Source organism: Equus asinus, chromosome 21 (genome assembly GCF_041296235.1).
Source record: "Equus asinus isolate D_3611 breed Donkey chromosome 21, EquAss-T2T_v2, whole genome shotgun sequence".
Taxonomy (NCBI): domain Eukaryota; kingdom Metazoa; phylum Chordata; class Mammalia; order Perissodactyla; family Equidae; genus Equus; species Equus asinus.
In genome coordinates, this window is record NC_091810.1 from 58,177,569 (window position 1) to 58,190,327 (window position 12,759).

At 38.4% G+C, this 12,759-nt stretch overlaps 1 protein-coding gene across 3 annotated transcripts in view; it reads left to right on the top strand.

The window, feature by feature from the left end:
• The first annotated feature begins 264 nt into the window (after positions 1-264).
• Positions 265-12,759, top strand: part of SCN10A (sodium voltage-gated channel alpha subunit 10) — a 92,655-nt gene continuing 80,160 nt past the window's right edge. Inside the window, exons 1-3 of one of the 3 annotated variants that reach the window (XM_044754935.2) lie at positions 265-534; positions 1,931-2,063; positions 5,029-5,119. In XM_044754935.2, coding sequence (XP_044610870.2) covers positions 265-534; positions 1,931-2,063; positions 5,029-5,119 — 494 coding nt within the window. Of the gene's footprint in view, positions 535-1,930; positions 2,064-5,028; positions 5,120-12,759 lie in introns of those variants that run through there. The other 2 variants (XM_070492845.1, XM_070492846.1) reach the window with 2 other exon arrangements.

The following is a 12,759-nucleotide window of genomic DNA, read 5'->3' on the forward strand; positions in this document are numbered from 1 at the left end:
GCTCATGGAGAGCATAGACACACCCTAGCCTGAAGTACCTGCAGTAGGATGGAATAAACAGCCTCCCCTAAAAGTGCTGAGGAGCAGTGGGGTCTTGGGGAAGCTCAGCTTGAGTCAAGGAAGGAACTGGAGAGGGGGGTGCTGGAGCTCTTCTAGAAAGGTGGGAGGGACGGGATGGAGAGGGCCAGTGGGCAGGCTGTTACCTCTCTGTGGTTATGTCCATTGTCATAAAAGTATAAATTCTCCTTGAAGAAGAATGAGAAGATGGAATTCCCCTTTGGGTCCCTGGGAACTAACAACTTCCGTCGATTCACTCCGGAGTCCCTGGCGGAGACTGAAAAGCGAATTGCTGCCAAGCAGGCAGCAGAGAAAGCCAAGGATAAGCACAGGGAGCAGAAGGACCCAGAAGAGAAGCCTCGGCCCCAGCTAGACTTGAAAGCCTGCAACAAGCTGCCCAAGTTCTATGGTGAGCTCCCACCAGAGCTGGTTGGGGAGCCGCTGGAGGATCTGGACCCCTTCTACAGCACACACCGGGTAAGGGCTACTGGCTGGAAGGGCTTTTCTCAGTTCTGAGAGAGGAAACCTCTATCCCACCAAGCCCAGGGAGTCCCCCTGCACCCTGGGTGATGTGGTTGTCAGCTAGACTCATTAATGAAAAATATCTCTAACTCACCTCCTTGATGCTCTGTTTGAATCTTTATAGTATTTATGGTAGAGGCTAATTAAACCTAAATCCTCCAAAGCAGTGACAACTGGTGTGGAGTTTTCAGAGGAAGTGTGCTGTTCCCTTGGATGAGCTCTGGCCTAGGATGTCCAGAGGTGTGGGCTCTCTTTGCAAGTGGAGAGCAGAGATCTTGGTGTCAGGGTGGGGGGTAGACAGAAGAGAAGGGGATCAGAAGAACAGAAATCAGGATGATTTAAACTAGTGGTCCTCAAAGTACGATCTTGGAAGCCCCAGGGTTCCCAAAATCCTTTCACTGGGTTCAAGAGGTCAAAAGTATTTTATAGCAATACTTAGATGTCATTTGTCTTTTTCACTCATACTCTTTTGTGAACATACAATAGTGAATGTAGAGGCTATTGATGGGGGATGACATCCTCAGTCTAACAGCTACTAAAAGGTATGCTTGTATATTCTTGTTTTAAAATCTCCTATGTTTTAAATTTCTAATATTATATATACATATGTAAATATACACACATGCACATGCAAACACACACATATGGTATAAGCAAAAGGATATGAACATTAACCAAAGCTTTTTGGGGTCCTCAATAAGTTTTGAAAGTATAAAAGGGTCCTGAAATTAAAAAGTTTGAGGACCACTAGTCTAAACAAGAGCTGTTTTGTGACAATTACCCTGTTGGTATTGCATCTTAGATGTTCTCACAGCCAAAGAAACGGTGTGTGCATGTCTGGGAGTTGGGAGGGGCAGGAATCAGCCATCTGAAATACGGTTTTTAGAGAAAATAAAAAGCACAGCAATGTCCTTCTCCCTCCTCTCGCCTGACAAAAACTCTCACCCTCCCAGGAGGAACCAGTAGAGGGTTTAAAAGGGGGAGACCAGGAGGTGAAGAGCAGAAGGAACATTACAGAGCCGGGGATGGTCCACTAATCAGAAGAGGAATCCATACAACCAGAACTCCATCCTCCTGCTACCAGAATCCTCACCCTGGGCATGATGCATCTTACCAGCCCGAGGGTCAGCTGCCTGTCCATCGGGCACTCTCAGTGGGCTCATCTTGATGCACAGTCAGCCACAGACCCTGGGGTCTTGCTAGGAGGGTGAGGATATGATCCTCCCTAACTCTCTGCCGGTCCATTTGGCTCTTACTGACCTGAGATTATACCACTCATGCTCAAAAACAAGGTTGTGTGAGGATGTGTGTTTCTCACTGGAGGTCCACCTTCTCTTTTGTTTTGTTTTAGACATTTATGGTGCTGAACAAAGGGAGGACCATTTCCCGGTTTAGTGCCACTCGGGCCCTGTGGTTATTCAGTCCTTTCAACCTGATCAGAAAAACAGCCATCAAAGTGTCTGTCCACTCATATCCTTTGCACGGTTGCTTCTTCCACATGTTAGAAACAAGCCTTGCCCATGTGTCCAGTGCCTTCTTCACAGGTTAGCGGTAGAGCCTTCCTCCAACTGAATCCTGAAAAAAGGGATCACTAAATTGAAAAAAGTGTTTGTGGTTTTAATGTGGCCAACATCCCAAAACAGTCCCAAGACAGAAAAGGTGTTCATGCAACCCACAGTGGGTTTAGGTTCATCTAGACTAGACTGGAAACACCTGTGCATGCATAACTTGAAAAATGTCCTCTTTATGAGGGGAGCTTTGCTGAAGCACTCAGGCACATTCTTACCATATGTGGCCTGCTCTTCCCAAAACATAATAACTGGTAAAGGGGCCCCAAGTCTTCTTTGGGCAGATGAGACAGGTATGGGTTGTTACTCTGTGCCATAGCCATCCTGGGGAGTGGCTGCTTATTTGGCAAAAGAGCAGCATCTCCCAGAGGACAAAGAAAACAGACCTTGATGGGCAGAGCATAGGTTGTCCCAACAGGATCACATTGGTCATGGTGCACTGCCAATGTCACAAGTTACCCCAAAACTACTAGCAGGTTAAAAATGTCAACAGTCCGAGACTCACATCATTGGGAAATGTAGTAATGATTAGAGACACATTGGCCAAATGTCTGTATTATATTAGTTGCTTTAGGTAGCTTCAGAAGCTGCCTTCAGTTTTTGTTTTTGTTTTCTTTCAAGGCAAGCCAAAGTAGGACAAAAAAAGAGACTTTGGCTTGGTTTCCAAGGATCTTCCTTGATGACTGTCCAAACTGGAAATTCCTAATGACAAATTCAGCCCTGGCTTCCAGGAGGTTGATTTGCAAGAACAGCCTTGCCTCAGCTGCCTGGCAGACGGGAGCCAGCCTCTCCCTAGGAGGCTCCAGTAAAAGGAGCCCTCTCCCCCGACACTGGGGCAGCTTATCAGATAGCTGGACAGCACTCAGTGAGCTGTAGCCCTGCCACAGGGTCATCTCAACATGAAATGCTTATTGTAGTTGCACTACATTTTCTCTTTACATGTTTTATCTTTATGGCCAACCAGTTGGAATTCTATTTTCTTATTTCAGTCTTGGATTTTCTGATTCTATAGAAGGATATTTAATGATAATAGTGGGCAACCATTTGCTACTACCTCTTGAGCATCAACAGTGTCATAGGTACAGAAACCCTTGAAGAAGGGATTAGCATTCCCACTTTACAGATGATGAAACTGACGCTCAGAGGCATCCAATAAATTGTCCAAGGTCACACAGCCATTTAGGAGGTCCAGCCTGTATCCTGCTTAGAGCAGTGTCAGCAGTAAGGGAGTAGACAGTTAATGGAAATGAATTAGGGTAACTTATTTTCTCAGTATGTCATCTCTACTTGGGTGTTTTAAAAATATACGTGTATACACAGTTACATAAAATTGCAAATAAAGAAAAACAGCAAATACACAAATTCCTCTCTGTGCATCCCAGTTGAACAATATCTAGATAAGTCAGAAACAGCTAATTAGAAATAAAATTCCTTTGAAGAATCAAGTGACCAGTGAATATTCTTTTCATCTTGAGATTTGATGAGTAAATAATTGCCTGTTCAAGTTCCCGCTGGACAGAAAAGCTGTTGAGGGTCTTCTTCTCACAAAAGTCTGCATTTATATATTTAAATCTCATGAACTTGGTAGCTCCAGCCCCAAAGATATTCTTCAAGGTATGGAATTTTCAATGTCTTATTATTAACATTTCACCAAAATTATAATTCTAATCAAATTTGCTATGAATGTTTTCACAAGTGATATTATACATAATATATCATATTACTTTTAAAGGTTTGTGGAGTTGGAGATATGACTTTAATTTAATCCTTGGGTTAACATTTTCCCCCCATGTGAACAAATGTCTTAATTTAATTGCAAGTCAATCGGAAAATGTGGTTTAATTAGTAGAATTTCCCTTTTCAAAATAGATGTGTTCCTAAGTAACTGTAAAACAGGGCACATTAAAGGCATTTAGAGAAAACTAAAATAGATTTAAATACTTCTGCTCAAATTGAAATTATGAAAGATGAGTGGTTTACACTCTCTATAGGTCAAGTTTATCTTCAGGCTTCGTTTTTCTTTAGGAAGTAATTGTTAAGTAATTTCCCAGATAGTCCTGAGAAAAATGTCCAATGGAAGAAATTTATCTTTGGATTTTCCCCACCAACATTTCTTCCTATCTCTTTACCTCCTTCTACTCACCTTCCTTTTCAACGTCTCTTTCCCCTTCTGGTAATCCCTTTGCCCAATCTCTCCTCCAAGATTCTCCTCTCTGGCTGTTCAGAGTTCTCCGCTGCAGCCTAATCCTATTTGGAATTTTCTTTTTGAGCCAGTACTTCACTTCCCTGTGTTGCCTCCACCATTCCTGGCCGGAAGTCCATTTCCTCAGTGTGACTGATCTCAGCTAAGTTAGGAAAGCAATCTGACTCAATGAATGCCCGCGAAAGCTGATAGCCCCCTCTTCATCTCTAACTCCTAGGAGTATTCTGTCTTTTAGGATAAAAGAGATATTTGCTGGATGAAATGTCAGGCCATATTGTATAATGAAATGAAAGCTTCTGGTCAGAAGGACATTTTGGAAAATGGATTCTGTTTCCTTCCGTCTTACTCAGGGTTCTATTATCAGACGATCTGAGTTCACATCTCAGCACTGTGGTGGACTAGCTGTATGACCTTGGAAAAATTATTTAAGCTTTGTCAGCCTGTTGTCTTAGCTTCAAGATGTGGATAATAATATCCACCTGCAGGTTGGTTGCATTCGAAATAATGCGGATGAAGTACTCAGCCCGGGGGAGGCACTCGGCAAATGTTAGTGGTTATTGTATGTCAAGACCATAAAGCTGATCCTAGCTGAGAGTTACGAATTTAATCATTCAGCGTCAAGGTGATCATAGATGACATCAAGGAAACATGGTGACTCTTAGCTTTTCCTTAACACAGGCCTTCTCAGGTGGTTCAGTTTATTTATCATGGTCACGATTGTGATCAATTGTGTGTTCATGACCCAAACTGAATTTCCAGAGAGACTCGAGTGAGTAGATTTGCTGTCATTTTTGTGCCTTCTCTTTTTGCCCTCTTCTTCCCTTTCCTTCACTTGGTGGCTTTTTTCTTTTATTTATCCTCCTGGGTCTCGTCTGGGTAATATGGAATCCTACTGTCTATCTGACTTTGTAATGGTTAGATATCGTCTTCTCTGGGGACTTTGTTTCATAAACATATATATGATTTGCAGCTTTGAAGAGCTATAGATTAGTGGTTCTCAACCTTGGTTGTGCATTGGAATCCCCCTGGGGAGATTTTTTTAAGTATTGATGCTTGGGTCTCAGTCCCAGAGGGTCTGATTTCATTGGTCTGGGGTGGCCTGGGAAGATGAGCCCCTCCCGCCACACACACATTCACCTACTAGGCGCACACATGACTGATGTTTAGGGACGAGAGGCAGGAGCAAAACTGAAACAGAATTGAGAACAAATGGTTCTGGAACATATTCAGAAAATAACCCATGAATGAAGCTGTTTAAGTTGTCATGGCCCGTATACTTCAAAGTGACCTTAATATTTCTGAGATTATTCTACCTCCTTGGTTAACAGATGGAATCTCTGTAGTTTCAGATTGTGGGGCCTTTCTAAAAACATCTGCACCAACACGTGCGGAAGCGGTTTCCCCCCAGCACAAGCCTGACACACCTTCAGTGTAACAACAGGAGCTCTGTAGAGCTTTCTCTTTTTTCAATTTTTCAATTTCTTTTGCTGGCTATAACATTAATACATGCACCATAGAAAGTATGTTTCATTTCTAGTAATAAATTAAAGAATAAAAATCATACAGCCAACTTGATGCTGAAAAATCATTTGATAAAGTTTAATACCTGTTCATGATTAAAAACTCTTCGAAGAAGTAACAGAAGGGAATTGCTGTACTCTGATAAAGGGAAACCACCTTAAAGAAAGCAGCAAACTTCGTACTTACTTGTGAAACATGGCAGGCTTTCTCTTTGAGATAAGAAGAAAAAAAACGCAAAGATGTCTGTTTCATCAGTTCTATTCAGCTTCATAAAGGAGATCCTAGACAGTGTAGTAAGGCAAGAAAAAGAAATAAAAGGTGTAACAAGAAAAAAGAAGTACCAAAGACGTCATGATTTACAGGTAATATGATTGTATGCATAAAATAGCTGATATAATCTAGAGATAAGCTATCAGAATTGATAAGAGAGTATAGCAAGGTAGCTGGGTCCAAATTAATATACATAAATCAATTATGTATATATATATATATATATATACTCACAATAAGCAGAAAATAAAACAATTTTTAAAAGTACCATTTACACTGTCATTTTAAAATAGCAAATATCTAGACATAAGATTATCAAAATATGAATAAGATCTTTACAAAAAAAATTATAAACAATATTGAGTAATATTACAGACAATCCAATAAATGGAGCTATATATTATATTCCTGGATTCAAAGTCACAATATTGTAAGACTCCCCAAAAAAGTAATAAATTTAATGTGATCCCAATCAAAATCCCAACAGGCCCTTTTTTAATTACTTGACAAACTGATTCTAAGATTTATATGAAAATTCAAAGAGCAAATTATAGCCAAGACATTTTTGAGGATGAAAAGTAAGGTGGGAGAAGAGAACTCACTCTACCGAATATCAAGATTTACTACAAAGCTCTAAATAGAAACTGCGTGCCATTGGAGTAAGATTAGTCAGAAGAGCGGAACAGAATAGGTGGCCCATAAACAGGCCAACGCACATACAGACATTGAATTTGTGGCACAGGTGGTTCTGTGGGACAGTGGGGAAAGGAAAGTTTTCAATGAATGATGCTGAAGAATTAAGAATCCCAATAGATAGAGCCGGCCCCGTGGCAGAGTGATTAAGTTGACACACTCCGCTTCAGTTGCCCAGGGTGTCGTGGGTTCAGATCCTGGGCACAGGCATGGCACCACTCATCAGGCCATGCTGAGGTGGCATCCCACATGCCACAACTAGAAGGACCCACAACTAAAATATGCAACTATGTACTGGGGGGCTTTGGGGAGAAAAACGAAAAATAAAATCTTAAAAAAAAAAAAAGAATCCCAACAGAAAAATTACATTGAATCACATGGTATATAAAGAAGATGATATAACAAATAAAGTAAATAGATTTGAGAAAAGTATGAACACACAATACTATTTATTTATAAAATGTTTTTATAATGTTTGTACTTTTGATTTAAGAGAAAAGTGTTTTTTCTGTTCATTTTTTTAAACTTGTGCTTTTTAATAAAACATTTTTGAATTGTAGTAAAATACAAAAAAAGAAAAATTACAATGAAGACTCAACTTTACACCAAACACAAGAATCAAGTCTAGGTGGATTAGGATCTAAATTTCTTGGTGAAAGACAAAGACATAAAGCTTTTAGAAGGAAAAACACACACCCACACACACAGAGAAGAATATCTTCGCGACTTCAGGTTCTGGAAAGATTTATTACATATGACACAGAAGAACTAACCACAGAGGAAAAAACTCGACACATTTTAGTACACCAGAATTAAGAATATCTGTTCATCAAAAGACAACTTTACGAGCCTGAAAAAGCAAGCCTCCTGAGTGGAAGATATTTGCAACACATAGACCTAAAAAGTGTTTATACCCAGAATAATGAGCCCCTACAAATCAGTTAGAAATATGTCAGAGCAACCAATTTTAAAATGAGCAAAAAATTTAAATGGATATTTCACAAAAGTAGAAATCCAAATGATCAATAAACATATGAAAATATTCTTAACTTTTTTCTTGATCAAGGAAATATGAATTAAAATCACACTGAGAGATTATCATATACTCACCAGATGAGGAAAATTTTAAATTGTGACAATGCCAAGTATTGAGAATGACATGGAGCAACAGAAACTCATGTACTGCTGGTGGGAATATGAACTTGTGTCACCTTTTTGTAAAGCAGTGGGTGTTACCAAATATAGGTGAGGACACAGAGACTGTGATCCTCTAATTATCCTCTTATATGTCATTGTACATACATTCAACAGAAATATGCACTTATGGACACCAGCATATAGCTACAAGGAAGTTTATGAACATTGCCCATAAAAGGCAAAAATTGGAAACAACCCAGATGTCTATAAATTTTCGAGTACCTTAAATATCTCAGTTATATCCTTAAAATGGGATAATTTACAGCAAGGAAAATGAATAAACTATAGCTCCACACAAGAAGGATGAGTCTTAAGAGAATATAATATTGAACAAAAACGCCAGACACAAAACATTACGTAAGTATGATTCCATTTATACAAAATTCAGAAACAAGCAAAACTTAACTATTTTGTTTAGGGATGTATACTTACGAGATAAAAATATAAATAAAAAGGGCAAGAAAAAAATACTCCAAATTAGGATAGTAGTGACCTCTAGGGCTTGTGGGGTGCTCAAAATATTCCATGGTGTGAGTATTTGTCACATAGCTGCTACGGACCGAATTGTGTCCCCCTAAAATTCATATGTTGAAGCCCTAAACCTCCATGTGACTATATTGAAGAGACCTTCAAGGAGATAATGAAGGTTAAATGAGGTCATAACACATGCATGTTGGATATCATAACAAAAAGCTTAAAAACAAAGTAATTTTAAAAATAAATGACCACTGCATAAAATGAATAATACTAAAAAGTATAAATCAGAAGATAATAACTAAGCATAGATCACTGTTAGCATTTTAGCTTATTGTTCTTTTCCCTCTTTTTATACCATAACTGAGATCATATAGCATGTACGATTTCTATCCTTCTTTTGAACTTTTAATGCAAAGCATTTTCTCTCAAAAGTAAGAGTTATTTGGGGAGTCTGGTTAAATATGGAAGATAGCGCGAATACATCTTACCCCAACCCTCTCCAAATGCCAGTAAAATGACAGCATGGGAATAAGAACAGCATAAATATGCAAGAACAAAGAGAAGGAGAGAGGAAAGCACAGAGGACAAAAGATGTCAAAACAACCTCAGAAGACGGAAAGTGGGCGGAGGACTGGCAAATGACTCAGCAGATCGGGGCTTGTTAAACTACAGTGCCTGCAGAGAGGGATAAAAAGGAGGATCGAGGCATCTTATCCCCTAAAACTGCAGAGGTTCTGAAAGTGTTGACAAGATACACACAGCAAACACTGGGAGTAGAAAGAGGAAGGAACACGAGAGCAGAGAACGCTCACTTATTGCTGCTTCTAATAATAGCAAGAAGCTAAAGAGTATTCTTTACAGTTAATAAATCAAGGAGAGAAAAATAATTACATTTAACAGTACAAAGGTAAGCACAAAAAAGATATTGTTAAATACAATCAGGTGATGATCAAACAGAGGAGAAAGGAAAGAGAATTGCCAAACGGAAATGAGATATTGTTTAAAGAGATAGCGTACTAAGGGCAAGGTATTACATGGCTTTAGTTATAAATATAAATTTGTACTTATAAAGGCAACCACTAGAACTGAAATAAAAACTCTTCTAAATTCAGAATCATACACAAAAAAATAAAGCAAATGAAACATACCAGTCAACAAAATATTTAAAATACTGTTAAATACATAACACAAAGTAATATAAGCAAACTAAGATCAAACAAATCTGTCATGTCAATAAATATAAATGTTTTGAATGATCTGTTTCAAAAAAAATTCATACTGTATAACAAAGAATCTCCAACTCTATGTTGAATAAAAATACACTGCTCAAATCCATATGGAAAGGTCAAAATTAAAGAGCAGGAAGAGATATAAGCAAAGACAGAAAGCGAGCAGGGGGCATGATCTTAATAACACAGAAGGTGGAATTTAGGCCAAAAATCATTAAACTGGACACAAATGATACTTTGTAATGCTAAATAAACCATAACAGTCATGTATATCTTTGTAACAAATAATGTGGCAACAGTATTCATAAAGCAAAAATTATAAAAGTATAAGGGTAAACAGACAAAAACACTGTAGTGCTAGGAAAGTGTGATTAATTTCTGTCAGCCTGTGGCAGATCAAATGTATAAAAAACCATGTAAAAATATAGATGACTTGGGAATGTAGTTAATAAGATAGATCTGGTTAATATATATCAAACTATATTCCCAGAAAAATAGAGAATATACTGCCTTTCAAATGATCATACAAACTGACCAAATATTAAACCACAGCAAAAACCTGCATAAGCTCCAAAAAGTAGAAATGAGAAAGAAAACATTCTCAGATCACACTGCAGTAAAATTAGAAAATAGTAACAAAATCGGGGGGAAAAAGAGAGGCATTCCCATTTGGCAATTTTAAAAACCTCCCTTAACTTTTAGATGAAAGAAAACCTACAAACTAAAATTATAGAGTTTCCAGGGAAGAAAATAAAAAACACTTTAATCAGAACATATAGGGTGCAGTTAAAGACGTGCTCAGGGGATAATCCACAGCATTGAAGGATTGTATATTTATATCAGTAAAAAATGAAAAGAATTATTTAAGTACCTAACATAAAACTAGGAAAAGAACAATAAAATAAATGAAAAGAAAACAGAAAGAAAAAATAATTTAAAAGAAAAAATTAGTTAGAAAAACAGCAGAATTAATAAACCCAAAAGCTGTTGTAGAAAATAACACAAGACTTTTATACAGAAAAACGACAGTATAAAGTATTTTGACAATGACAAAACACTATTGAGAGAGATTTTCAAGTCTCTAACTAAATTTAAAGATATCTCATATGAACGGATTAGAAGACTCGCTATTGAAATGTCTGGGCTGCCTAAATGAATCTGTATATCCAGCAAAATCCCAACAAAAATCCCAGCAGCGCATGTTTTGTAGAAATTGACTGAACAGATTTTACTTACACGGATGATGCAAAGTTTATTTAACTGTTATCCTACCGATAGGCTTCTATGTTGATCATAATCAACACAATCCTCTTCTTTTGCCATCATGATTCTTTGGTGAATATCCTTACACACATATCTCTGTACACATAACGTGGGGAAATGTGAGGGATGAATTCCTTGAAGAGGCATTGTGGCTCAAAGGGACATACAATTTTAGTTTTTGAGATATTGCCAAATTCTTTTCCAAAGTTGTACCAATTTTCATTCCTACTAATTATTAAACTCATTCTTTGTCAGATTTTTGTGTTAACTAAATTGTTGACAAATTTCCTTGATAAACACACTTTGAAAAAATATAAAAGATAAAAATCTACCTATTTGGGTCTAGCCGTAGAAATCTCAGTGACGAGTATTGGATGCTGTTCAGCATCCTCAGCTTCATAAAAATTATCAAACTCTAGATTTTATTTTTGAAATGTGAACTGACAGCAGTCATTAGTTGTTTACTATGTTGTTGAGAGCCCAGGGGAAAAGAGTAAATATCCTTAGGATACACTGGGACTATAAAGACCATGCAGTGTCTTTTTTAGTAAAAATAAATTGTAGCCAGTAAGGAACCAGAAGCCAATGCTATTGCCATGTTCTTGATACAGTCTTTTGGACGCAAGCAGTTCTCATCCCTTACCTCCCCTGCCTGCCGTTACCCCTCCCTGAAATGTTAACTTTGCACTGTCACCTGCTGATAAAGGTAGCTCCCTGCTTGCCTGCCTATCTGTCTGCTCGTGGGATTATATATGTATCCCACATATATGTGTTCCATTGTGTGTATTCCATTTTTTAATCCTTTCTTGTGCTCAGAAAGAAACTAGAGATCCACTGGGGCCAAAGTGGAGAAGAACATCTCAGATTGGGCCCCAGGAGGAGGTGAAAAGGGCAGGGAGATGCAAAAATGTTAACAGTGACCAGAGCAGAACTTTCCCACCATCCCCAGCCCCTGAGCTCACAGAGAATTGAAAGGCCCTCTGATGGCCCTGGGACACCCATCGCTAACCTTACTGAGAATCTGGAGAAACATTTGACAAAATACAGCAATTTGGTTGCAGGGAAAAGCACAGTGGAAAGATAAATGCTTCCTCACCTGGAAAAGAACACATGAAATGAAGCTGAACCTATGGCAAACAGGGGAATGGGTGCCCGGCACTGCATGCATAAAGTATTTGTGTCTTTCAAAATTTGTATGAATGATCCCATACCATATGTGTGCTTTAAGCTGAAGCTTTTTAAAAGTCAATATTGTGTTTTTCATATTTGTCTAAATGGAGATATGCAGACTTATTTCATTCATTTTTTACTGTATATAATATTCCATAAAGATATTCTCCTGTATTTTCTTCTAAAAGTCATATTTCTTTTTACATTTAGATATTTCATCCTCTTAGACTTGTGTGTGTGTGTGTGTGTGCATGGTATGAGATAGGCTTCTAATATTTTTCCATATGGATTATCCCAACACCTTTTTTTTTTTCCTGAGGAAGATTAGCCCTGAGCCAACGTCTGTTGCTAATATCCGTGCCAGTCTTCTTCCACTGTATATGTGTTCGCTGGCACAGCACAACTGATGAGTGCTATAGGTCTGCAGCCAGGATCTGAACCAGTGGAGCTGGGCAACCAAAGTGGAAGGTGCCAAACTTAACCACTAAGCCTCGGGGCCGGCCCCCCACACCATTTTTAATAGGTCATTGTTTCCTGAGTAATACCTTCTACTACCCCTGTCATGCACCAGATTCTCAAGCATCCTCAA